A 27,539-nucleotide genomic window follows, 5' to 3' on the forward strand; every position below is an offset into this window, starting at 1 on the left:
ATACAAGGGAAGAACCAACTGTAACTGTAACGATTCCGTGATAGGCTCTGAGCTGTTAAAACTCAAAAAGAGACCTTCAGTCATCGTGGTGGTTCCCTGTAAGTGGCAAGTTGTGCTCAGCAGTAAAAAAGGAATGCAGGTTATTAGGAGCTGCTGTGAAAAGAACCCAGGACAGATGACATGTAGTCAATGCATTGAGCATGTAGTCAGTGTCTGTGATACTGCCTGTGGTTTTGGTCACTGCAATATTCTAGTTCACTTGTATGCTTTTGAGAAAAAGTGGGATAGAATTAGAATATGCCCAAAGAAAGCTGGCAGGGATGGTTAGACAAGCAGTGGCTTCTGGTTGTAGAGGCAGTAAAACAGACTAGAATTTTTCACTTGCAGTGAAAGTGATTAGGGATGGGGTTGTGCTAAAGAGCTATAAAATCATAATTTGTATGGAAAATGCAAATAGGAAGAAACTTTTCATTGTTTCTTTCAGTGGAAGAACCTGAGTTGCTAACAGATGTTTAGATAACAGTCTTGAGGGAAAAGTACACTTCTTCCTCCAGTTTAGAATTAAATAATGGAACTCATTGCCCCAGGGTGTTGTGGAGTTTGAGGATAAATGGGATTGGCCTGCTTGGATCCCACAAAAAAGGAGCCAAGCATGTTCACAGAAGACTGGTCTGCTTGGGGTAATTATATGCAGTCCCAGTGTAATCTTGGGCTCACAGTTGATTGTTAGAAGCTAGGAAGGCATAAAAGGGGGAGAGATCAGTCTGCACTTGCTCTATTTTATATACCTTTTTTGAAGTTGCTTCAGATGGTTTAGAGAGGAGATGATTGGCAGTGTGAAACTTTGGCTGGGTGATCCTTGATGTCTGTGAAATAAGAGAGTTTATGTATACATTAGAGTGAAACTGCTTTGCACTTTATTTCGGTTTCAGAATCAGTAAATATTAACCAAATTGGTCCATATTAATATGACATCTTTGAGTGACCATGTTTATCAAGAAATCAAAGCATGCTGTTGTTTTGCTCTCCCCAATAGAATCATTGATTGATGAAACTTTTATTGAAAGGATTATTGATAAACTTCAAGCAGCTCTATCTAAAGCAAAGGATCTTTCTGAAGCTGGAAATACTGAACCATCAGTATCTTTCATCTGTGATGTAGCCTCAAGCTTTTTCAGCTCCGTTAAAGGGTGTTTACTGATGCCATCCTCAGAAGACCTGCTGCTTACCATCTTCCAGCTGTGTGCTCAGAGGCAGGATGCAACACACTTAACAGGTAATCTAGAAAAAGAACTTCAACCAAACTTTCTCACAGGTGATGATTACATCTGAATTCTTCTTTTTCATGAAACGGATTCAAGTATGTAATAGAATACTGAATTCACATACATTGAGCACTTGCAGCTGTAACTGATACAAAAATTTATGCTTTAATTTACGGTGCCCATAGTTACTACTAAACATCAAGTCCTGTACATCTCTTTACAAGGATTTTTAAACTTCTTTGATGTTAACTTTGAGGCTGTGATATTGCAAACTTTTCGGAGTGTTATGTAAGATATTTAAAGTCTATGAAATACAAGAAACGAGCATTTTTTTTTGGTTCATTTTGTAGTGTAGGGATTCTATGAAAAAATGTGTGCAATCACTTCAGACACATGTATTTATTCTGAAACCATTTGTATTGGTTAAGTTGCCCAGACGAATTGTGATCCATACCTCTTTAGCAGCATCTCATGTTCAGACTGAGATCCTCGTTTATATTCTTTGAAGGCAGAATTTGAGAGTGGTAAATTTGTACATGCATTTACTGACATCAACACAAATAAATACAATGTTTCAGAGTTGTCATAGAAATGAAGTAGGACAGTACTAGCTTGAGAACCACTGCTGCTTTGCAAATGACTATTGATGCCATGAATGTTCAGTATTTCAGTAAAAAGATGTGTGGTTTTGAAGACCATGTGGACATATTGTAGTAGACAACAGGAACATAACTTATTCTCCATTAAATTAAATTTTACCTGTGTGTCATAGTTAATTTAAAATTGCTCTGCAGCAAGAGAGCTGTATATTTGCCCTTGATAGTTTTTCCATGTAACCACATAGAAAAGAGAATTGTTTTCCTACTCAAGGACCTTTAGACATGCTGTCCATGTAGATTGTAATTAGAGTTTACCTGTTTGTGGTGGTCTTCTTGTCCATTTGTTATTGTTTTGTTTTCTTTTTTCTTTTCCCTACAATAGATTTACTTGTATGCAAATTAAAACACACTTGGATGTCTGGTGTAAATTCACTTGTGCATCAGCTTCAGAGCACACACAAACAGAGTACCTTTTTGATTAAAGCTGCACTGTGGGTCAAGAATCAAATTCAGTCTTCCTCTTTGGACGTTAAAAGGTAATTGGGATGCACATGTCTGCTTCATAATATGTTCTCTAAAACAAAGATCAGTGCTATATTATTTTTTATTTAATGGTCATTTGTATTGCTGAGAGACTTTTCAGCCTGTTGAAGGCGGTGGGCAGAGCAGAAAACCACCACTGGTACAACAGGTATAGAGCATTGGTACAACATATAGAGACCTGGATCAATGTAGAATACACAGCTTGCTTTTACTGGAGAGTGCCAAACTTGTCTGCAGTGTTTTCTCCTTTTCTCAGTCTTCAGATGTTGATCTCTGCAGTTAGTGATTTGTTGTCGAAGCTCATGGAAGCTGATGGACAATCTGGATACCTTGTGAGAGCTTTTGTTGAGCATGTCACACCGAACAAAACCGAGTGGGGGAAGTTGCATGAGTCTCTATCTACTGAGGTATGGAAATGATAATGGGCTTGCCTGGGGTAGTCAATCTTTCCTCAAGCCTCTCTCCCTTAGGGTGGTAAGCATTCTTTCTTCTGACATGGCACTGCAGTTATGAGTACCCATATGTCTGTGCAGAGGTTCTTTTCAGCCTCTATCCGTGAAAAGGACAAAATCTCTATGTTTATGGATGCATCCAGTACGACTGGAGAAAATCAAAATTACCCTTTTCTGCATGAAACACCAGCAACTTGCTTAAAAATTCTGGAATTTTTTCTGACAAAATGTACTTTGTGAAGATGTACTTTAATTCTTCAAAAAGATTAATTTTGTGAAAGACGCCAATATCTGCAGAGGAACATGGTGTGCTGACAATCAACAAAATGCTGACATACATATAGTAGAGAGTGGGGAAGGACATAAATTTCCTATCCAACCACCCAGCTTCAGTAAACCTAGTATTTCTTGTAAAATATGTATAATTCTAAAGAAACATATTTGTTTCTGAAGCAGCAAGGCAGTTTCAAATTACTGCTGTGCATTTAGGTTTTTTAATATGCTGGAGCGGGTCATCCTCACCATTGTGCTTTTGCTGTCAATTTATATGTTTCGTGGTTATTTTTTAGTAATTCTGAATTTTCAAGATTAAAGAGATCATAGCTCTTCTGTGCATTATTAAAATGCCAGTTATTTGTTCACACTCTTTTTATGCACATATTACAGTGGATACACAAACCTCTTTTGGAAGGACGGCTTAGTATGAATTGTGAACCTCTGGGATCAAGTGTCAAGCTGTGTGACACAACTAAACTTCCAGGCCATTTGTGTACTTCAGCCTTATTAAGTAAAATGGTTCTTCTTGTATTGGAAAATGCTGCAGTCCATGGAAATGATGATGCTGAAAGAAAGAAAATTGACAATATAAGTAAGTTACAATGGTAAAACTTAAAGGAATTTTATCTTATAGTAGTTGTAACCTGGATTGATAATTAGAAATGCATAGTTAAAGGCTGGCTTACAGGTATGAGAAATTATCCTTTTACCTTTTGTTGTTCTTTTGTTTCATTTTGTTTTGTTTTTTTTTTCTTCAAGTCTCCTTTAAAAGTGTAAGTATGTACAAGTGTAGTGTTTATATCCTTGGGACCTTTTTTGATTATATAAATCCTACCTCAACAGAATTTTCAACTGGGAGATGTTTGAATTTTTAATGAGCTTCAGATTTGTTCATTGCCAAAACACACAGTGCATTGGCATGAGTGGTCAATAGGAACTGTATCCCTGCCCTGAGGGTTTAGCCATAATGTAAATATAGCTTGAGGCAGCAATTTTTCTTAATTCCACCAGGTGGAATGTAGTTTCTTTTTATTTTTAGAGTGCTCAAATGAAATTAATAATTCTATCTCCAAAAATCTCACCATGATGAGAAGTGTAATTGCTTAGTGTGGGTCTTTGTAAGCTAATGAAGGAACCGCATGCTAGCTCTTGTCATCAAATTTGTTTGGCTTTCTTCTGGACTTAGATCTTGATTGTCTTGTCTGCAAGAAGTATATGTCAAAAAAAAAGAGGAGAATAGAGAGGAGCTGTAATTTGTGTCATGCTTGCTTGATTTGCTTTAAAATTTCTTGAATATCTAGAACAGATTACTGTAGCTTTTTGTTTTCTTGTATTTTATGGTACAATGGTAAATATCCAGTTCATGCTCTGAAGCACCTGAGATTGTGTGTAAATATAGTACTTTTAATGCATTAAAAACATTAAAAAACCCCAACAAAAACTTGACTTGAAACATCTTGCTTATGCACTGAATATATTCAGCAGTCATTTGTAAACAACAGTTTCTGTTGTTTAATTAGTTGCAGAACTGTTGTACTCCTTACAATGGATTGAAGAACTAGAGAATCCTCCTTCCCTGCTTCTAGAATATCTTCATATGTTAGAAGAGATGCACATCACATACAAGAAGTTCAGTACACTAAGTAATACAGCTAGTCTTCAGCAAACTATATTTGATAGGTGAGTACAAGTAAAGCAACTCTTAACTCTGTCTTCACATTTTGTGTTGTATAGAGTATTAAGTGCCACTATATTTCCTTCTCTGTGTTGATTCAAACTTCATCCAAATGCTTTTGTGGTGCTCTGAGCATCTGTATATATTAACCAGGGTCTTTCCTCTTCTTTGAAGATCAGAGGAACATGGAAGACTGTGGTCCTTAACCGTGGCTAAAGTGATCCGTGCAGAAAACACTGTATCCTGGGAGAGGAGAGAACTTTTTAAGACAACAGAAGGGTATCTTAATACTGCTGCCTCTAAACTTCCAGTCTGTTGTGAATGTTGAGAATGTTAAATAATCCTTATTCTGACAAGTGACTACTGAGGACTGAAAATTAAGTGCTATATGTGTGTGGCATATGAAAGTGAGACTGCGTTTTAATGTGTGGAATTAGTTACATCAGAGGATATTAGATCATTAGATCATTAGATCATTAGATCATTATGAAACAATTTACATTCTGTTTTCTAGTTAAATTTTTGGGTTCATTTCATTCTTGATGTTTTGCTTGTATTAATAGGTTTCTGCCATTAACAGAGGGCAGATTGCATACACTTCAGTGTTTATCACCTTTCTTAACTGAGGAAGAAAAGAGAGAACTTGTCTTCCACTGTGTGGCTAAACTTATGACATGCACACAGACAGATCTTTCCAGCACTGATGGTGAGTATGTTCTTACCTCCCTCAGTCTAGTTCATTAGAATTTAAGAAAGCTATTTTGTAATAATGTTTGCTTTTAGGTAAAAATGCTTTAACTATAATAATATTATTTTTTCTAGAAAGAAATGTTTTCTCTGTTGCATATTTCTTTCAGACAGCTTTCTGCCTTATTCAGAAAGTATAAGCTATACTGCCTGGTACAAAATTGGAACTAAAGGACTTAGGCTGAATTGTTAAAAGCATTTTGATATTGTACTTCTTGTGTGGTCTATCTTATTTAAACACATCTGTAAATATCAAAGTTTTGAGTTAACCATTTAGGCTTTACACAGTATGCAAAAATATTACTATTGTCAACTGGCAGTGTCATCATTGTCTTCAAATGCTTTGGCAAGAACTCTTTCATGGTTTACATGCAATTTTTGAGTAGTTCCTCCAGTGCATGGCATACAGTGTGCTCAGTCAGAACTGCTCTACATACACCTACAGCAACTGTGGAAAAATTACTTAAGAGGTGATTGAGATGTGTTATACTATTGCTTTGAATATACCCACTTAATTTGGGTCTATATTTTCACAAACTTGTTGCTTTTCAAGAAAATTATTTAGAAATGGTCACACACATTTATGAATTGGATGTAATTTAAAAGTACTTTCTATTTTTTTCCAGTACTGCTTTTATATGTTTTTGCAAAAACTGTTATTGAGCAGTCTGTATAAAAGCTGAAATATAGGTTTTGTCTTTTTTAACAGGACTGTGCTTCCTTAAATTGAAAAAACACCCTATCTTTGGTGTCTTTAAACTGTGGATATCTGTCCCTTGGCAGTGTCCTCAGGATTTCAGATGAATTCTTCAAATGGATGTCCTTAAAGTGTGAAAATTATCAGTGTTAGTGTCATGCAGCAACTGAGAAGAATCTTAAAAATCCTTCTGCTGTGGTAGTTTCCCTAACTCTTACTCTTTGAACTTAGTTAAACCTTCTTGGCTTTCTAAGTGAACCAGTGAGGCAAAAATTGTGTCTGTGAAACTCAAACAGAATAAAATGGGAAAAAGAATCCTCATTCCTCATGTGCTGTGGAGTGCTCCTATTTGTAATCTGCATTTCCTTTCTGCTGCTTCAGTTTTCTAGGGATTCTTGAGCAGACCACATATATCCAAATTCACATTAAATGGGGCATAGGCTGTTGGCTTACCATTCCAATGGTCTTTTTCTTTTCAGGTCAGAAAAGTGCTGGTAAAGTTGTTGTAAATTGTTGCTCAGCTGTTTAGGTGAAGCAGGGGTTTGTTTGGTTGGTTTTGCTATGCCTTTGTGGTACGTTGCCTTATTTCTTTGTCATCGTGCTTGTAGGAAATGTTCATTTTCTCCAAGAAATCGAGATAAATGCAGTTTTTCTTAAGAATGGAAAACAGTACTATTGCAACAGTAGTACTTCACTCTGAAAGTAAAAATTAACATTCCAACGAGAACTCTAATTAACATTTCATTAATACTAGAATTCAAAACTCGCAGTTGCATTTCCTTCACTATCTGTCCAAATTATTGCTGAGCATACTACATTTTTAGTAGCACAAAGAGATTTCAATCTTAGCAGGTATCTTTCCTTTTTTTTAATTGTATAAACTATCAATTAATCTTCTAGAAGGTGGTTTGTGATTTTTTTTTTTTAAAGTTTGCGTTGGATATAGTATTTCTGATTTAACAATGGCTTCTGTGGATTACATGTTCAAAGAAGAAAGCTTAGGTATTATCCAAACTGTCTTATGATGTTAATGTTACATTCAAATAAAATGATTCAGTCATTTGACACACATTTTAACATTTGTTTTGTCTTGATAATTAAGACTATTGAATATGTATTTTTACTGTATTACAGGAGCATTTGGGTGTCTTTCCATTTTGAACTCCTGCCTGAATGATAGAAGTGTTGATTGTGATCATCTACTACCTGGAATACTGAAAATAATAATATCTTGGAAAAATGATAATGAGGACAGCTTTCTCTTTAGCTGGTGGGTGCAACTTGGAGATAATTTCACTTTTTTTCATTTCTAAGACAAGCGTTTAAAAATGCGGACTAGTTATTAACTCAGACAAAATCAATCTGTACATTACAACTGCCATCCACTGTTCTATTATTACATATTTAAACTTTTGTAGAACTGCATTCCGTGGTTTCATATACCTGTCTTTAGGTATTTAATAACTCATACTGCAGAAAATTACCTGGATGGTTGAAGAGTGGGAAACTAAGGAGTTATATAAATGCACCTAGATGTCAACTGTTTTCAAAAGCATTTAGAACTGAACAGCTTTTGTAAGTGTTGCTGGATATCAGTTCTAAATTCTGATTGCTTATTTCAGTAGCAGGAAGAAAACCTGGATACCAGACTTAGGTGTCTGTCTTTTAAAATTCTGGACCCAAAAATGTAACTTGAAAAGCTTCCAGCAAGGAGTGAAGATATACTAACATTCATTTGTCTTAACTATAGTGAGAAAAATCCTGGCAACGCAGTCTCAGAATAATCATAGAACCATAGAGTGACCTGGGTTGGAGGGCACTGTAAAGCTCATCTCATTCCACGCTGCTGCCAGAGGCAGGGACACCTTCCACTGCACCAGGTTGCTCAGAGCTCCATCCAACCTGGCTTTGAACACTTCCAGGGATGGGGCAGCCACAGCCTCTCTGGGCAACCTGTGCCAGGGCCTCACTAATATCTAATCTAAACTTATAATGTACAATATTTGGACTCTTATAATGTACAGTATTTGAAGACTTGAGGGCTTATATTTTTTTCTTAAATTATTGACTTAAAATTATTATTTTCCTTGCACTGATTTAATTGAAATTGCTAAATTTCATAGGTTATGTAAATATATTACTCGAGCAAATGTGTAAATTTTAGAAATTTATGAATCTGTAATTTAGGAATCTTATGTAGTCTTGGCAGCTAATGTAGCACTCGGCCTTTGATAGACAGGGTATCAAAAGCACATAGGGCAGAGTGTGGTGGTGCCAGACTAATTTTTCATGAGAGGAGGAGTGAAGGCAAGGATATAGATACTCATGTCTGCAACATAAAGGTACATAAGCTTTGGCTGTATTTTTTTACAGCAATCTGAAAGAAACAAGTGCTCAGTTGCTTGGTTTGAACATTGAGATGATCCGTTACTTTCCCTTGTTGCTGAAGTATTCCACAGCTCCTTTGGCTGATAGTGAGTGGGACTTCATCATGTGCTCCATGCTGGCTTGGTTAGAGGTAATGTGAAAGCATCCTCACTTTTGATGTGGTTATCTTTTTTGATCATTCCCTGCATATGGCAGGGACACTTGTAATCTCAGTTTAACAAAAATTTGACACAACGTTAAAAAGAATTGCATAAAGTCCTGTGTGTGTTGGGCTTTGACAAAGGTCATGTGTAGTTTAAAAGCTATACTCTCCTGTTTCTTATTGTATATGGAGATGAAGTCAGCTCAATCTTCAAGTAATATGATATTTAATAATGTCATTGGTAATTGGAGAATAATTTTGAAATATGTCTGTTCATAGAATCATAGAATCGATCTTGTTGGAAGAGACCTCCGAGATCATCAAGTCCAGCCCTTGATCCAACACCGCCGTGGTTACTAGACCATGGCACTAAGTGCCACATCCAGTCTCATCTTAAAAACCTCCAGGGATGGTGAATCCACCACCTCCCTGGGCAGCCCATTCCAATGTCTGATTACTCTCCCTGTAAAAAATTTTTTCCCAATATCCAACCTAAACCTGCCCTGGCACAGCTTAAGAACGTGCCCTCTTGTCCTACTGCTGGTTGCCTGGGAGAAGAGACCGACGCCCACCTGGCTACGACAGATGTTGTAGATCTCTGTGTTGAAAAATAATATTCCTTTAAGACCAAAGTCTAACATGATCCATAAAAATTAACTGAATAAAAAGCAGTATCTGCATTTCAATGTCTAACTAATCACATGAAATATCAAAATTATATTCTAGCGCTGCTAGGAAACAGGTCAGTAGTGAGCTGACTACTTCCTGATTAAGAAAATAAAGATACAGAATCTCTCACTCTGTTATTATGCACTGATAAGGGCAGGCTGGAAACTTCCATGTGACCATTCTTGCATGTGCCTCAAAACTATCTTTTTTTTTTTTTTTTTAAATTTAAAAAACAAATAATAAACTTGTGTGAAAATCTTGTGTAGACTAAGTGCTTGGGAATATTTTTAATTTATAATGATATTCCTTTTTGGGGGAACTAGTAAGAAGAAAAATAGAAAAAAGAAGAAATGTTGGGGGAAAAGAAATATTCTTCTAACAGCCACTTCAATAATTTCTAGTTTTTAATAGCATGTTGTCAATTCCCTTTTGCAATTTGGAAGTGCAAATATGATATTGGTAAAGCTTTTATGTTTGAGAGAGAATAGTGAAAGCACTTCACAGATCAGTTTTGTCTCATTGGACTGCACAAGTGCTCCAGGTGTGGTACGTTCCTGTTTGAATTTTCTTTCTGTCATTATAAAGAAGGTTATATAATGGAAGTAATACAGGATTCTAAATGTTGGTGAGACTTTGAAATTAATTTCAGGAAGTCTTACTAGAGTATAATTTACATTTTTAAACACGGCCCGCCACCCCAAATAACTTTCAAAAGGTCTTTGCAATTGAATCTTCTTTGAACTTATGCTTTCTGGTGTAGACAGGGAATGTGAAGCATACTTTAAAGCAAATTTATGGTTAAGAAATCTTTCTCTTTGTCTATTTCCTCCTAGACAACAAGTGAAAACCGTTCCCTTTATCATGTCCCGCTTGTGCAGATTTTTGCTTGTGTTAGTTGTGACTTGGCATCTGCCCTTAGTGCTTACTTCGAAGCTGCAGCTCCTGAAACTACTGAAAATCTCCCTAAGAACTTGATCAGTGAATGGAAAGAATTCTTTTCTGAGGGAATTCACAATTTGCTGTTACCTTTGTTGGTGAAAATCACAGGCAAGTATATGGCAAAGAGGGCAATAGCCAGGCTGTTCTGAAATAGAACTGAATGGGCTGTATTTTTGAATTTATAGGTATATTATGTCAATATAGTTTATAAAAACTCAGATTTTTTAACACTTACATGCTAATTAGGAAAGTAATTGCACTTAACCTACTGATTCTTAAGATTAGATGGGTGCTGCTAAGTGCAGTTTGAGTTGTTTCTAGCAATGCTTGTTTGTGATATCATCCACACGTTTTGCATCATGGCTTGTCTTGTTTTATGTAGGAGAAACCAAAAATGCATCAGAAGGTTCTTTTCAGAACTCTGTGTTAATATCTTTGGGTGAAGCTCTAACTTACATATCGAAGGACCAGTTGTTAAACCATAAACTGCCACCGAAGTTTGTTGCAGGCCAGAAAACAAATCTTCCAGATAAACTCCAGACTCTACTGAATACATTGTCTCCATTGTTGCTTTTTCGGGCTCGACCTGTACAGATTTCTGTCTACCACATGCTGTATAAGTAAGAATCAACAAATTTTGCACTTCCTTCACCTCTCATCCCACCCCCACCCTTTATTTTTTAAATGTGCTGTAGTACGTGCACTTATAGCTGCATGTTTAGCAAAACCATTATGGGCAAAAATTCTTAACTGGGCAATTTGTGTTCTATATTGGAGAACATTATATAAAGCTATGAATGCTAAATTTAATTGTAAAAGCAGACTTAGTATATACTGAGAAATTTTACTGCAATACATGAAGATACAATTTTATTTTCTGTATCACAGTTAGATAGATATCAGTATCATAATTATAAAGCTATTTATTTTTACCCCAAAATGAATCCTAAAATGTAAACTGAAGTGTTCCAGGTTTGATTGGCATCTGACATGATCATTAAATGGTATGACCTTTTTATTTTCACTAATTTAGATAGGCATTAAGAAAGTGAATAAAAATAGGTAGTATTCTTGTGAACTTCTTGGATATCTCTAATACCTAAAGAGAGAATACAGAATTTGAAAAATAGGATGTGCAATAGCTTTATTCTGATAGAGAATTTTATTTTGTTTTAGCATGTCTCAGGAAATGTAAGAGATCTGGAAAAGAACTGAGCAAGGCTACGTGCTCATTCATGTTACTCATGAACCCTCTTTGCAATGGTGACATGTCTCTTAAAGATTCTGTGTTGTTGTTAAGGAATAATTGCCATTATTTTATTGCCTGTCAGCAATATTGACATTGATAAGCAAAGAACTACACATCACATATATTAAAATAATTTATTAAAAATTATTTAAAAATTAAATATGATTTTCTTTCCATATTTCTATAGATTAATGCCTGAATTGCCTAAATTTGATGACGAAAATCTCAAATCCTATGGTGATGAAGAGGAGGAACTGGCATTGTGGGTATTTTTTCCCTCATTTTTTTAAGACTGTTTTCCATATTTTTAAAATGTGTTCTAAGATTGAAATATGCAGTAGAGTAGTCATCTGTCAGAAGAAGTTAAAGGAAAAAAATTACATGGCTATGACAATAGGGTCATAAATATTTAAAATATTCAATATAATTGGTTAAATCTGCCTTTGCTAAAACTGGAGACAGTATTTACAATTTTTTTGGGGTAAAGTTACTAGACTAAGTGCCATAGCTATGCTTTATATTGGAAAATCTTGACAGATTTTTAGTTTTATTCAGAACGTGTCCATCCGCACAGGTAACTTCAGGTATTTGAAACTCCAAAATCAACCTGAGTGTTTTATACAGCTTGAATCCAATAAAACCTATGGTTTGAAGAGGGAGTACTGTAACTGGTTAAAATTTGTTTTATAACCTCAGCCCAATGATTAATACCTTTCCTAACTGTGGAGCTGCAAAAGGCTTTTTAATCCAAACCTAACAGTGATTAGGAGATCCATTGTTCAGTTGCTCCTTTGTTGGTGTGATAAGAAAGCAAGCAAAGCAGCTATCCATGATGTAGGTTAAATCATCTCAGCCATAGACCCCTTCCAGATTAAGCAATCAGCATTCAGTTTAAATTTGTCTTGTAAGAAGGTAAAAACACCAATTAAAAAATCCCTATATAGTACTGATGTGTGAATTTGAAAGTAAATTTTCCTGTAATAAAAGGCTCCTTTTTATGTTCTGCATGCATGGCTTTCCTACCACGACTTTCTAGGAAGGCTGTGAACATAAATTCAGTTAATGCTGTGCTCAAGATTGGAGTTTACTATTCCAGATAACATTTTTTCCATAGATCACCTCCAGCAGCTCTTATGTCTATCCTGGCCACTCAAGAACTCTTGCTAGAAAACATCCTGGAATGCATTCCAGTTGGAGAATTTGCAGTTATTCAGCCCCTGAGTGATGAGTTCTGCCTTGTTCTGGGATATCTTCTCACTTGGAAGTTAACATTAGCTTTCTTCAAAGCAGCTTCTTCTCAGGTAATATATTCAGTCTTTTCATTTTAACGGAATTTCTTAAACTACTTATTTAGTTTGAATCTTGAAGTTTCATCCAGCCTTGTTATTAATTATGTAATCCTACCTCTTGTTTTTGTGGAATTAGTGAAATTCTGAAAGCATCCCTGGACTTAGATTTCTGCACTGCTATAGTTGAGGGTGGTAATATTAAGAGGAATGAAGAATTAAGATTCATTAATAGATGATTCTTTCTTGCGTTTTCAAACAAGCTTGCTACATATTATGATCTTCTAATCATTCAAAATGGTGCAGAGAACTAAATCGCTCTTCTGAACACTTGTTCTGAATCACAGTCTTGCTTTTCCTCCCTGCAAGGACGTGTTTGTATCATTTACAGAATAAGCTATATTTATAAAGTGTGTTTTGTATTTTTTGTGGTTTTTTTTTTAATGGTACCAGCTGCGAGTTCTCTACTCACAATACCTTAGAAGAACTAAAAGCTTGAACAAACTGCTTTATCACTTGTTCAGGCTCATGCCTGAAAACCCTGTCTTTTCTGGGCCAACTTCAGAAGTTTCAAATAAGGACACAAAAACCTTCTTTACTGAAGAGCTTCATTTAGATGTTAAAGGTTAGTAAACATTGTATTTGTGTACTTAAGAGAGAGCTGTTATATTGCAGAAGTTTAAATATGGTTTTTTTTGCTTAAAAATACTTATTTAGAAAATCTTACCTATAAAACAGATACAGAGAGACAAATATATACATATGTTTAGAAATCTTTGGCTAACACTCCCCATTTGAAACTTTATCAAAGTTGAAATGTTTATCAGAAAAATCAAGGACAACAAAAAACAGGAATAATATGTTGCTACTATTGAAATCTAATTGTAAAGATTCCAAAACACTAAAAATGTGTGATCTATTCTGGGACCATTGCTTCTAGATATATCTTTTTAATGCTAAATAGAATTTCCATTTTTTCTTGTGTTTCAATATATAAATAAAAAAAATTAAAAAATATTTTAATATATATATTTTAAATGTTTGAGACACTGTATTGTTTTTTTCATGCTGTTCTGAAGACCCAGTTAATCAATGATGATGAAAGAAGATACACTGCTTTGTTTTAGCTGAGATACATGAAAAAGAGTATTAGTTTTTAAAGTTACTTCATTGAAGTTTTTATTTTATGTACTTGTGTAGGTATAAGCAAAGAAACTGAGTTTCCACTTCTTAATTTTTTGCTTCAACATCACTGTGTTGCAGAACAATTTATCTGGATGACAGTTAAGAAAGAATTACTAACATGACAACCCAAGGGAAAGATTTCCCTTATCTCATTATAGAGTCAGTAAGGTGGAAAAGACCTCCAAGATCATCCAAGTTCAACCTTTGATCAAACACCACCGTGCCCACTAAACCGTATCACTAAGTGCCCTGTCTACTTGTTTTTTGAACATCTCCAGGGATGGTGACTCCACTACTTCCCTGGGCTGCCTGTTCCAATGTTCAAACACTCTTTCAGTGAAGAATTTTTTCCTAATATCAATCTGAACCTCTGTTGGTGCACCTTGAGGCCATTTCTATGCATGAACACTGCAAACCTCAGCTGTTCTCCAAACATCTTATTGCTTGTTCGCTCCAAAGTGAGCATTTTGTAATTTCTATAATATAAAATTATTCTTGACTTCTGATAGTCCACATGTGAATTTTGAGGTGTGAAGTATTAAGCTAAGAAACAAAGAAACCAGCCTAGGGAAGAACAGCTGAGTCAAACAAGCCCTCAGAGCAGCAATAATAGGAACATGTATTTGAAATTCTGGTTACCACAGTTCTTTTGAGATCATAATTTTTGTGTGTGGTGTGGAGGCACCAACATCCATGACTAATGTGTTAAGAGTATTTCGGCATCCTTTCTTTCCCTCCCCGGGACAGGAGTGCTGTCATCCCAGATTCCGCACTTGGCGTGCTCTGTGTACCACATAACGCTGAAAGACTTGCCGGCCATGGTCAGGCTTTGGTGGAATAGCTGTGAAAAACGTGTCTTCAATGTTGTAGATAAATTTACAAGCAAATACGTCAGCAGCGTCCTTTCTTCCCAGGAAATATCTTCTGTTCAGACCAGCACACAGTTGTTTAATGGCATGACGGTTAGTAAGGCTTTTTGTCCGTTCTTTTTAGTTACTTCAGTTTTTCGCAAACATTTTAAGAAATCTGACTTCTCATAACCAGACTGTGGTTCTGAGTGTTTTATATGATTGCATTTTTGTTGTTCTAAATGACTGATGAAACATAGTTTTGCTTGGTATCAATGTATTAAATTGATGTTAATATTCTGTTTAAAAAAAAAATGAAAGAATGGGTTTCAGGATGTTGGAGAAGTTGAGGAAGGGAAGATACTGTTATCAATATACTACTTTTTGCTTTTTTAAAAAAAAATGTAACCCATCAGTAGATTGGAAAATGGCTGGTAATTTCCTTTTAGTTTGCCAAGATATAAGTAGATTTTTGTTTTCTTTGAGAAAAATGTTTACCTGGTCTAAGAAAATTATTTAATGCATATAGTAATGTATTTATATGTATGTATAAAGACTAGAGATGGTGAGTATCTCTCTGGAGTTTTTTTAATATGTGCATTTTTTTCATAGGTAAAAGCTCGGTCTGCAGCACGAGAAGTCATTGCTACCTATTCAGTTGATGATATCTTTATTGAACTAATAATACAGCTTCCACCAAATTACCCACTGGGATCCATAACAGTTGAGAGTGGAAAGAGGGTTGGTGTGGCTGTTCAGCAGTGGCGGAATTGGATGCTACAGTTAAGCACATACCTTACACATCAGGTGGGTTTAAAGAAAGCTCCTAGTTTTGAAAACTTAAAAGTCCATCTAATAGAAAAATACTCCTGGTAATGCAGTATTGCATAGATCTGGATAATGGATCTCATCAGTTGATCGCAAAGCACTTCATAGGATTCAGGTCACTCTTACCATCTGCTTTTTTCCAGATGCTTAAACAGAGGTAAAATGATCAGCCTGCTAAGTCCTGTTAAATCCATAGCCTGAGTTGAAAATTCACTCTTAAGACACAGGCCAGTGTTTGCCCCATGTGGCAATGCCATCTCAACTATAATTCGAAAAAAAAAACCCAAAAAAATCAAACCCGAAAACCCAGTCCATGAAATTCTCTAAAAGACTGGTGGTTGCTGAAGTTGCATCGTCTGTGGTTTAACAAAGCAGTTATTGAAATTTAAAATCCCCTTTTAAGTGCTCCTAAATGCATTCTACCTCTGTGATGAATACTCGCATTTCTGTAGATTAGACTATCATAAATTACTCACTGCGTGTATTGCACATAATTTCAGATTATAAAGCCTTCAGGCTTTGTTTTCTTCATGTGTTGATGAATAATAGTAGGAATGGTCCGAAGGAATTCTACAGTATTAACAGTTCTTTTTCCTCTGTTAGAATGGAAGTATTATGGAAGGCTTATCTTTGTGGAAAAATAACGTCGATAAACGTTTTGAAGGCGTTGAAGATTGCATGATCTGCTTTTCAGTCATTCATGGTTCCAACTATTCTCTTCCCAAAAAAGCTTGCAGAACATGCAAGAAAAAGTTTCATTCAGCTTGCTTGGTAAGTACCTCGACTAAATCTTTTTCAATAGGCAAAATATCCTGGAATCATAGAGCAGTTTGGGTTGGAAGGGACCTTATAGCTCATCTAGTTCCAACCCCCCTGCCATAGGCAGGGACACTTCCACCAGACCAGGTTGCCCAGAACCCCATCCAACCTGGCTATCCATATAGTTTAAACCATCTAATTTTAAACTTCTAGTGTACTACCATCAATTTTCCACTTTGTCATTGGAGTATCTGGGATTAACTGAATTATCTCTGGATTTTGTACTAAGACGTAAGGGCATGTAATGAGAGGGGCTGCTACAGAGTGTGTGTGTAATATGTGTATATACAAATACATATGTATATATACACATGCATACACGCACAAGTAAAAAGGTTTTTTTTTTTAAAGTATAGTTAATGTTTTGGTAGTTACATTCATTGGCAAATAATGATTATTATTGATGTACAGCGTTCCTGATATTCAGCTTGCATTTGTATATTAAACAGCTGTATTTCTCTTTTTTCAGTACAAATGGTTCACATCCAGCAACAAATCCACGTGTCCACTCTGTCGAGAGACATTCTTCTGAAATAAAACTGTCTTTCTTCTTTCTGCGAGCTAAATAACATGAAGAGCAGGCGATAAACTGTGTGTTGAAAGAAGCTAACTCCTTGGAAATAATGTCAGTTACTTTAAATTCTTCACCAGTGGAATATGACACATATTTACCTCTGGACTGTTGTTTTTGTAAGTCTGAAGATTCTTCTTTGATATAAAGAAATAGATAACAATAATTTATTTTAATTGGTATATTTTTAAGATATGTTAAAAATTTCAGAAATAATGCAGAGTTATGTCTGAAAANTTAAGCCACAGCATAGTTGATTAAAACCTCTTATTTTAGGCATATTCTAACATGGTGTTATGTAATTAACCCAGATCATACCTCTTAATATAACAGGTGAATATAAAAGAGGTGGTATAAAGACTTGATTTTTGATTATGATGCATTCATAATAGTCCCTCTTATGGAGGAAAAAAAATGTTGTTGCTGTTAGACATTAAGGCATGAAACTACAGTGATAATCTTCTGTTAAAGCATAAAATTTAAACATAGCCTGTTCTAAATTAACATGTTTATAAACTGAAGTTTCCCTTTAACAGTTTCTTTTTCCCAAAACTCCTCAGCCATCTAGCAGCCTAAAAACATGAAAACTCAGAAGCCCAACTAAGTAGAGAGAGCACAATCATTCCTGCATGACAATGAATAACACATCTATTTATTGCTGGTTGGCTTCTAAAGAGAAGGCATAGACACTTATCAATCCTAGTTTATTTTCATTAGCTGGCAAATTAGCTATCGCTGAATGTCCACTGTACTTCCACTGTGCTATAACAATAAGGACTCTTAAGTGAATATACAGATGTATCTGAATTTAATAGCTTTCAACTATACATTTTTTCATGCCTTCTTTTTTTTAACAGTGGTAGCATACTAACATATTCCAACCTGGATGATATTTGTGGTGGATTTCTTTGAAAAGTCAATAAAAGGGGGGAATAAATAAATTTTGTCAATCTCTGTAGTCTCTGGATTGCTGTCTCTTCCTCTGTGTGATAAACTTTCAGGCATTAATAGTATAAATTTTAGGTTCTGTATGCTTTCTCAAAGTTGGTCACTTTTGAAGTGACAGCTCTAGAAATTATTTTAGCTGTTGATAACTGAAGTCTATATTTTTAACAGGTAAGACTGGGCTTCCAGAGGAGAAATTCCTTGACATTTTTTTTGAGTAAGAGAGAATGGAAAGGATTTAACACTGGCATTGAAAAGGTCTAACTGAAAAGACAGAGTAGGTAGAGCTGTACTGTTTCATAGTTACTGATGCTAAAACTCCAGGATTGTCTCAGTTGCATCACTGTGGTTATTCTGTTTACAAGGTCAGTAACTGACTTGAAGGCCAGTTGGGGTTAACCAGGTAATGCTTGAAAAGAGCCATGTTAGACTCTTCTAGCAGACCTTAACAAATGCTAAGTGGACATACACACATCTGTAGATGGCAAATTTCAAAATTAAAAAAAAAATTACCTGTTGTGTCACTAGTTCCCAGTCTTCACCAGGATGATGGGAGCATAACAGGGATCACCTCTGGCAGAACTCACCTACGTTCTCATTTGGAGTGCATTTCGAGAAGTACTTCCACCAAAGCTGCAGCAGACCAATTGGAGAATTGGTTCTCCACCAGGAGAACTGTCTCATGAATTATTTAAGTGGATGCATGTATTTCCTTTTCCAAATAGCCAGTTGTTAGATAGTTCAGTGCAATCATTCTTTTGTTCAAAGCATGTTGTTTTATTACACTTTCTATTCTGATTTTTATTATTCTGTCCTTTATAACTTAAAACTGCACACACTGTTGAGTGTTGTGATCTAATGTGCCGGATGACTGCTCTCTTTTATCTTTGATTACCTATTTTAAAACTAATTCTTTAGTGATAACTAAAATCTAGACAGTTTAATTAAAACTTCCTTTTGTTAAACACGTAGCTTAATTCTATTGCATGTTTTGATTGCACCTTAAAATCTTTTGATTAGCCAAAGCGGTCAACACCGTAAAACTTCTAGAGGGGTCTATGGCTGTGACAGCATTTTGGTTCATTCAAACAGCTCCACGCCTATGATTATAACATCAAATCCCATGATTCTACAGAAAAACAAAATTGTGCATAAAACCTCTTCTAACAGTTTTGTAAGGGAAAACTGAAGCAAAAAAAAAAAAAGTGTGGCTTTGCTAAGGGTCTGTCATCAAGTCAAAAAGGTTCTAGAAGTAGGAAGCAGGCAAATTGCAATATAGCTTCTCAGAAGTGAGTAGTTGGTCACTACAAAATCAAAACTTTGCTTAAAATCTGCAGTGTGGAAACACTTTATATCACGTATGGCACAAAGTTTCTCTTAACAAGTTATTCAGAAGGTAAAACAAAGTCCTGAGTCAAGCCTCACTTTGGTCAATGAAATGCAATTTTTTTTTTTAGCCTCAGTAGTTTCAAGAACTGTAATTTCTAGTATATTGTATAAATGTTAAGCAACACCTTTATCATGACTGCATCTTCCTTCTAAACCCTCTTGTTGTGTGTTTGTGTTCCCACTCATGTTCATTCATATAAAAACAAATGGACAGAAAAGCTACTGAAGGGAGCTGTTAGCTGTGTTTGAATTGTTGAATTGACCTGCAGCCTTGTTCTTCAGTGGCCTGCTAAGCTGGGGAACGGCAGCTCTCAAGAGTGTAAAACAATCACCACTGCCCATTTCCTGCAGTTCAGTCCTTTTTTCTATCTTCTTCAGGATGGTTTAAGGAATAATTTTTATGTCAGACTGGCCTAAGTTGACTTTTGACCTATAGGAGCTTCTTTGCAGTCAAATACCTCAAGTGGCATAGAAAGGCATGTCTGTGCTAACAGCACCTCCACTTCTGCCTCTCTAAACCTTCCTTTTTTCAGTCTCCTGGAGACGTTTTTTTAGGTTGCTGCAGAGGAAAGCTCTCCATTGGGGTCTGTTGGTCAGGAAATACCTTCCTATTTTGGATAGTGATTTTGAGAAAGGACTTTTATTCCACTTCTCTACTTCCTTGCAGTCATTGTTTTCAGTTACCCAGGAACTAGCCTTTTTAACTGCATGCTTTTTTCCTTCTTAATACCTTTTCACGGATGACTACTCTTCATCTAGATTACTCCATAGTAGTATCCTCCTTGTAAAATGGCATAAAAGGGAGCACAATCCCCATGTTACTACCCAGAAGACTTCAGGAAAGGAATAGCATGCCTTGAATCATAGAATTGTTAGGGTCAAAAAGACCCTTTAAGATCATGAAGTCCAACCACCCCACCACCACTTCCATGTTCACTATTAAACCATGTCCTCAAGTGCTATATCCACATGTTTTTTGAACATTTCCAGGGATGGTGACTCCACATTTCCCTGGAAGCCTATTCCAAAGCTTGACAACTCTGTGTGAATTTATTTTTTTTTTAATACCTAATCTAAACCTCCCCTGGCACAACTTGAGGCTTTTTCCTCTCATCCTGTCACTTTTTACCTGTGAGAAGAGGCCAACCCACACCTGGGTGCAACCTCCCTTCAGCGAGTTGCAGAGTGACAAGTGTCCCCTGAGCCTCCTGTTCTCCAGGCTAAACACCCCCAGCTCCCTCAGCTGCTCATCAGACTTGTCCTCCAGACCCTTCCCCAGCTCCCTTGCCCTTCCCTGGATATGCTTCAGCACCTCAACATACTTCCTGAACTAAGGGGCCCAAAACTGAATCCAGGATTTGAGGTGTGGCCTCACCAGTGCCCAGCACAGGGGCACAATCGCTGCCCTGGTCCTGCTGGCCACACTATTGCTGACACAGGCCAGGATGCCACTGGGCCTCTTGGCCACCTGGGCACACACTGGATCATGTTCAGCCACTGTCAACCTGCACCCCCAGGTTCTTTTCTGCTGGGCAGCTCTCCAGCCACTCTGCCCCCAGCCTGTAGCGCTGCAGGGGGTTGTGGTGACCCAAGGGCAGGACCTGGCACAGGAAGGACACTTGCTTCACCTTTCTGTTCAGAAGTACACCATTTCCTTCTGACAGAAACAAACTTGCTCATTGTGCCTTAGACCTGTAAAGGTGCCTGATACTACATCAAAAGGAGTACCACTGATTCAAAGTATTCCTTTAAACCCAGCATAGCTACAAACTAGCTATAAAAACAGGAGGAATTACATCAAGTACATTATTATAACAAGACGCAATGACAAATATACAAATACTTATTTATAGAGGAAAAAGCCTTTGGTGCTTAAGTGCAAATGCAGCAGGGTGGGTTACTTCGTGGTTCCTCCACAACTGCCCTGCAGATAGCCAGAGGATAACTGTACCTCTGCCAGCAGACAACAGCTGGTTCACATCCAGAATAAATATAAATACAGAGTCTTGATCAGTCTCACTGCAGTAATCAGGAAGTGAGAGTACACCTCAAGAAGGTCAAAATCTTGGTTTAAAAATTATTTGACAACTTCAGTGTTCAGCTGACAATTAGATGTTCAACTTTCTGCAGGCCTACTACCTGGAAGGTGAAGAGAAATTATCAAGACTTCCTAAATTTGAGGATAGTCAGCTTCTCTTGTCCCGCTTGCCTGGAAAGTACTTGTATGCCTTCTAAGCCACTTTTCTTCATTGTTTCCAGAATTTCATCTGTAATTGAAAGTTCAGTGTTTACAACTGAATTACAAACTGGTTATAAAATATCTGTCAAACGTAAACTGTAAAGCAAAGATTATAGACTGTGTCCTCTTATTCTTTCAGACAGTAATTTTTATGCAAAATAATCTCCCACCAAGAATAAAGCTTACAATTTCCTACCCAAAGTTCAGTATTTTGCTATTAATAACAAAGAAAAATTCTGTATGAAGCTAAACTGTAGGAGAAAGGAAAAAGGAGATTTTGCACCATCGTCTCCCAAAAGCTGCCTAATAAATCAGGTGTGAAGAATAATCTTTCTTCTTAAAATTACTTGATAACTTGTAGCCATTAGCATTAGATCAGAAGAAACAAGGCCAAATCTTTTCCCTACACCTTTAAAATGAAAGACATCACATTTCCAGCTAAGGGCTTTTGCCTTTTAAGTTAACACCACCATCCTCTTCCATGAGGAAGGATTGGCCTGGCTTTGTTAATTAGTTCAGAAGATTTACAGTCACCTCTCAGACTTGGAACTGAACTCTTGCAGAGCTGCTGAGGTCCTACATACTACCATTTTCCAAATTAGCTTGGGGAGGTCTTAGTTTTGATAAATTTGCTTGTATTTTTGGTCTAGCTGTGATCAATATTTTGATTAATAGTGTTAAAACTGGTTTGGCACATTTAAATGTCCAAGGACAGTGATCACCTGGATTATTTTCTTTAATTGTGACCAAGTAGAATAATCCTCCTGGTGAAAGTAGGTCTGGTACTAATGGGAAAACTCTGTCCATTACCTCTCTGCCCTGTTTGCCACCAGCCCAGGATACCTCTATTCCATGGCCTTTCACCTAGGAAGAATGAAAACAAAGACTGTCATAACATAGAATGATAGAATTGTCACTGGTACTTGTAAGAGAAACATCACTATAATCTCTAGCTTTAGGTGTCTGCCATTAGAAGTCTGACAATTCTGATTCAGCAGGTTAGTTTATGCAGCAAGTTACTTCAAGACTACTTTCTACAGGATGAACACACTATTTTGTTTCAAGTTCTATTCTTAAACTGAATTAAAAGAGCTCCATTGTCACATACTTTGTATGTATTTTCTTATAATCTTTTATGAGCTTGTTTGCCAAGTCAAAGGTGGTCAGAAAACCCCTGAAGTGTTTATGGGTCAAATTCTGAGAGTAGGAGTCTGCAGAAGCAGAGGATTTTTATTCTGCAGGAAACAAATGCATTTTCAGTTGAAAGTCTTCTATAAGAATTCCTTAGCATGCCTAACAGAAGTCCTACATGGTTTATACTTGATGGAGGAAGCAGGTATTGAGAAGCAGCAGCTAGCAATCCTTATTCCCATGTAGAGTTTATAGGGAACTCCAGCATTTTCACTAAATCAGTGCTGGTCCTACAACATCCTTTGCTATTTCAAAAAACCCTTGCAGTTTTCATAGCAGGGTCTTTTTGATTTGCTGTCTCTCCTCTGACAGTAGAAATACTATTTTTATTGTGTATTTCAAATTTTTCTTACCTCTTCAGAAGGTGTTACCACATATGGTGGATTAAACAGCAGCAGATCAACCTTCCCATTTAGTCTTGGAGACAATCCTTTGACCTGTGGATGAAGTTGATGATTCTTTTGTGTGGGTTTTTTTTTTTTGAAACATGAAGAATGCAAATATTTTGTAAAAATACAGTTACGTAATGCTGGATATTCTAAGCATTTCATCCTGACTCAGGAATACTAACCTTTACTTTCTATGTGCAAGAGAAGCATCAAGAAGAAGTACCCATGCAGAGCAGAACAATTTTGATAGTCTTATGATTATGTTATGTGTGAGTTGTAGAAAAGCAAGAGACACATGTGCAGACACAGGGGTAGTACTTTATTCTTGCTCAGTTCAGAATTTAAATTTAGATATAAATTTAATTTAGATATAAAAGAATGTTGAATTTTTCATTGGTTAACATTTGCTAGCCAAAATGACTGATCTGTGACAACTGCAGTTCAGTTCTCAGGTATGAGCAGTTGTTCATCCATTTTAAATCCCATTTATTGTTGCCTACCTACACTGTCTTTTGTAAACATATATATTCAGGGTTTAAAGATGAGAAAAGTAGGTTTTCTCCATATCAAATTCTGTAAGAAACTAAAAGTAACAATATACACAGGTCCTAATTAAATCAGAAAAGGCTGAGAAGTAAGAACTGTATAGCTTTAGAGGAAGAGGTATGATAATGTCAAGTCACTACAGAATTCCTTGTCCAGCATTTTCCCAAACTGTATCTACACAATTTATTTTTTAAATTAATTCAATGACTTTTTAGAGCTTAATTATGAATTTTAGAGCTTGAGTAGTGTGGTTTTCTCTTCTTTCAGAAACATTTTGGCATTTTTGTTTTCTTTTTCCCCATCCATGCTTTTAAAAAGAAGGTTTGCTCTAGGCTTTTTAGTTACTTTTCAGAATCAGGGCCACAAAGATGATTACAGGTCTGGAGCATCTCTCTTACGAGAAGAGACTGCAGGAGCTGGGCCTGCTTAGTCTGCAGAAAAGACTGAGGGGGGGATCTCATTAATGCATATAAATATCTCAAAGGTGGGGGCCAAGAGGATGGTGCCAGACTCTTTTCAGTGGTGCCCAACAACAAAACAAGGAGTAATGACCATAAACTAAAACACAGCAAGTTCCAACTCAACATGAGAAAGAACTTTACATTGAGGGTGGCAGAGCACTGGAACAGGCTGTCCAGGGAGGTCATGGATTCTCCCTTTCTGGAGACATTCAAAATCCACCTGGACATGTTCTTAACTATTGTGTGATTCCGTGATCTCTAATAAAATTACAAAAACTATAAAGAAGATATTATTGAAACATCTATCTTACCAAGTCAGTAATGACTGGCTGAAGGTGAACATCGTTAAGCCGAGCTGTCTCCTGTGTACAGTAAGCTGCCATGGGGTTGATATCTGTACATCTAAAAGCAAAATATTACTAAGTGTAAGTTATAGGCTACCGTACATGGAAGTTTAACCCTATGAACCACATGCTAATTTATGTACTCTCAAAGACAATATCCATTTCAGCATCCTTTACTTTGCAAGTAAATAGCAAAAAACACCTAGTAAAATACACACATTGTATTAGCAGCTAAACCACTTAATGCTACACTGTAAGTTTTAATGGCTGTCTGAAAGTTGAAGTGTAGGATTTCCACTTCAACGCTAGCTCTGCATAAATATATATATTCATACAAGTCTCTAATAAAATTCAGTTACTGCCAACACCCAGGTAACTAATCTCATGAGACCACAGGAAGAGTAATCAGTGGGTAAAATTTAAGATTCAACCCAGCAAACACAAGTGTAGGCATGGAAAAATGGAATTGTAGTCACAGCACTACTTAATTATGGAACCTGAAGTAAATAGTTCCGCACCTGTTGTGGTACATCCCCTTTTGCCCTCAATCCACATCTCAGAAATGCTCAACAGGCTTTCTTTTTGCTTTAATTTCCTTAGCTGTAGAATTGAGCTAATATTTCTTTGTAAACAGTTTTTAAAATGGGAAAATGAAAAATAAATATTTGAGGGCTAAGCATTCTTTATTATTGCATGCAACAGTTTAAATGCTGTTATACTTACATGTACAGTGCACTGGATCCAAGAATGGAAGAAGCTAGAAATGTTGAAACCACACCAGATCCAGATCCTATTTCAAGGCAGATCTCAACTCTAAAGAGAGAAAACTCTGGATGACTTTTATTTGTAACATACAAGAGCATCACAACAGACACAGAATTAGTCAAGACAGTGTTATGAAACATGCTCTCCTTCTCCCAAACGTACTAAAGTCATAGAATATCATAGAATATCCTCAGTTGGAAGGGACCCACAAGGATCATCAATTCCAGCTCCTGAACTTGCTGGTCACATGGCCCTCAATGCTCACATTATGTCACCTGTCCCATAGTGGCTTCCAGGCCTCCTGGTGCCCATACGGATGATTCCTGGTGATCACAAGCCACTTCTGGAAACACACGTTTCTCCTATGCCTAACATGAAAGTTTCTGTTAACTATGCAATCTCAATAGTACAAGCTACATTTCTACAGCATTTATTGTACATTTATTGCAGCAAGGCTGAACTGCAACAGAAATTACGAAAGTTCACTGTGAAGCCGCTCGAAGAGAGCAGGGCTCAAATGCACGGCATCGTAGAATATTCTGAGCTGGAAGGGACTCACAAGGATCATCAAAGTCCAACTCCTGCCCCTGTGCAGGACACCCCAAGAATAACACCATGTGCCTGAGAGCATCATCCAAACCCTCCCTGAACCCTGTCAGGCTTGGGGCTGTGACCACTTCCCTGGGGAGCCTGTTCCAGTGCCCAACCACCCTCTGGGTGAACCATGTTTTCCTGATATCCAACTTCAATCTTCCCTGACACAGCTTCATGCCGTTCCCTCGGGTCTTGTCACTGGTAAACAGAGACCAAAGACCAGTGTCTGTCCCTCCACTTCCCCTCACGAGGGAAGCTATGGGGTCTGCCCTCAGTATGCTCTTCTCCAGGCTGAACAAGTCCAGTGACCTCAGCCCCTGCTCGTATGGGCCCTCTAGACCCTCCACCATCTTCGCAGCCCTCCTCTGGATACTGACAGCTTTAAGGCCCCTCTGATACTGTGGCGCCCAGTCCCTCTGTGCAGCAATCCCTCAGCAGATAAACATCCTCCTCGGGTGCCTGGCGGCCGGTGCCGTTCCCGCCCCTCCGCGCCGCCCCTACCGAGCCTCCCGCAGGCGGCCCGCGTCCTGCTCCAGCGCATCCAGCAGCAGGAAGGTGTCCTCGGCCGGCTCGTACACGTCGCGGAAGGGCCCCCGCGGGCCCAGGTGTCCGTACCGCGGGGTGGGCAGCGCCGGCCCCGCCATGGCGGCACCTCCGGCGCGGGGGAGAAGGGGCGGGCCGGGGGGAGGGAACTGCGCGGCCCGGGCCTGCGGCGGGCGGGGCGGCATCGCCGCGGTCCCACCGAGCCGGCGCTGAACACCCGCGGTGTGCGCGGCCATCCCGCCGTGGGTGTCCGTGAGTGCTGATGCGAGAGAGCCCTGCTGGTGTTGCTCATAATTTTGGTGTCCGCTCCACAGATTGTGTTTCCACCGTGAGAACTACCGCGGGGAGTCAGCGGGAACACCGAATGAAAGAGGTGCTGAGGGAAGTTCTCGAAGCACGCAGGGGAAACCCTTACATTGATACTCAACTTAAACGAAGCTCTATTTTCCAGTTATAAAATACTATGTTTCTGTGATTTTTAGTCAACAACACCTCATCGCATGCTTATGTACCAACCCTGTGAACTTCAGAGTCACAGAATCACGGAATGGCTTGGGTTGGAAGGCACCTTAAAGATCGTCTAGATCAAACCCCCCTGCCATGGGCAGGGACACCTTCCACTAGACCAGGTTGCTCAGAGCCCCATCCAACCTGGCCTTCAACACTTCCAGGGATGGAACAGCCTCTCTGGGCAACCTGTTCCATTGTCTCGCCACACTCACACTAAAAGAATTTCATCCTAATATCCAATCTAAACCTACTCACTTTCAGTTTGAAATCTTAACCCCTTTTCACTACATGCCTCTGTAAGTAGTCTCTCTCCATCTTTCTTCTAGGCTCTTTGGGTACTGGAAGACCTCAATTAGGTCACACTGAAACCGTCTCTTTTCTAGGCTGAACAATCCCAATTCTCTCAGCCTTTCTTCATAGGAGAGGTGCTCACTCCAGTCATCTT

General features: G+C 37.7%; 2 protein-coding genes across 3 annotated transcripts in view; one reads left to right on the plus strand and one right to left on the minus strand.

Annotated features, from left to right (window-relative positions):
• Nucleotides 1–18,136, plus strand: part of LTN1 (listerin E3 ubiquitin protein ligase 1) — a 32,294-nt gene extending 14,158 nt beyond the window's left edge. Inside the window, exons 13-30 of the mRNA XM_017807901.1 lie at nt 1,037–1,276; nt 2,247–2,400; nt 2,664–2,814; nt 3,526–3,727; nt 4,656–4,815; nt 4,985–5,089; nt 5,374–5,516; nt 7,389–7,524; nt 8,628–8,772; nt 10,287–10,500; nt 10,775–11,012; nt 11,829–11,903; nt 12,756–12,942; nt 13,381–13,552; nt 14,860–15,074; nt 15,573–15,767; nt 16,392–16,559; nt 17,077–18,136. Coding sequence (XP_017663390.1) covers nt 1,037–1,276; nt 2,247–2,400; nt 2,664–2,814; nt 3,526–3,727; nt 4,656–4,815; nt 4,985–5,089; nt 5,374–5,516; nt 7,389–7,524; nt 8,628–8,772; nt 10,287–10,500; nt 10,775–11,012; nt 11,829–11,903; nt 12,756–12,942; nt 13,381–13,552; nt 14,860–15,074; nt 15,573–15,767; nt 16,392–16,559; nt 17,077–17,139 — 2,963 coding nt within the window. The 3' untranslated portion in view covers nt 17,140–18,136. The remainder of the gene's footprint in view (nt 1–1,036; nt 1,277–2,246; nt 2,401–2,663; nt 2,815–3,525; nt 3,728–4,655; nt 4,816–4,984; nt 5,090–5,373; nt 5,517–7,388; nt 7,525–8,627; nt 8,773–10,286; nt 10,501–10,774; nt 11,013–11,828; nt 11,904–12,755; nt 12,943–13,380; nt 13,553–14,859; nt 15,075–15,572; nt 15,768–16,391; nt 16,560–17,076) is intronic.
• Nucleotides 18,137–21,339: 3,203 nt separating this feature from the next.
• N6AMT1 (N-6 adenine-specific DNA methyltransferase 1 (putative)) lies at nt 21,340–26,694 on the minus strand. 2 transcript variants are annotated; one of them, XM_017807910.1, is made up of 6 exons: nt 26,543–26,694; nt 25,406–25,495; nt 24,650–24,740; nt 23,296–23,379; nt 22,474–22,615; nt 21,340–21,779 (listed from the first exon to the last, which is right to left on the minus strand). In XM_017807910.1, exons 1-6 carry the CDS (start codon nt 26,683–26,685, stop codon nt 21,673–21,675), a joined length of 657 nt encoding a protein of 218 aa, XP_017663399.1. In that variant the 5' UTR covers nt 26,686–26,694; the 3' UTR covers nt 21,340–21,672. The 2 variants fall into 2 exon arrangements, with proteins under 2 accessions (XP_017663399.1, XP_017663398.1); XM_017807909.1 differs by having other exon boundaries at nt 23,296–23,400.
• Between the last annotated feature and the right edge of the window lie 845 nt (nt 26,695–27,539).

This window comes from Lepidothrix coronata, unplaced genomic scaffold (assembly GCF_001604755.1).
Source record: "Lepidothrix coronata isolate B3197 unplaced genomic scaffold, Lepidothrix_coronata-1.0 Scaffold21, whole genome shotgun sequence".
Lineage (NCBI taxonomy): Eukaryota > Metazoa > Chordata > Aves > Passeriformes > Pipridae > Lepidothrix > Lepidothrix coronata.

Bases quoted from the DNA above. Each gene is read 5' to 3' on its own strand.
- N6AMT1 (XM_017807909.1), bottom strand. From the start codon at position 26,685: ATGGCGGGGCCGGCGCTGCCCACCCCGCGGTACGGACACCTGGGCCCG. The intron at 25,496-26,542 runs GTAGGGGCGGCG...TTCTCTCTTTAG, and splicing joins GGCCGCCTGCGGGAGGCTCG to AGTTGAGATCTGCCTTGAAA. The intron at 21,780-22,473 runs GTGATCACTGTC...TTTCAATTACAG, and splicing joins AATTAAAGAAAATAATCCAG to ATGAAATTCTGGAAACAATG.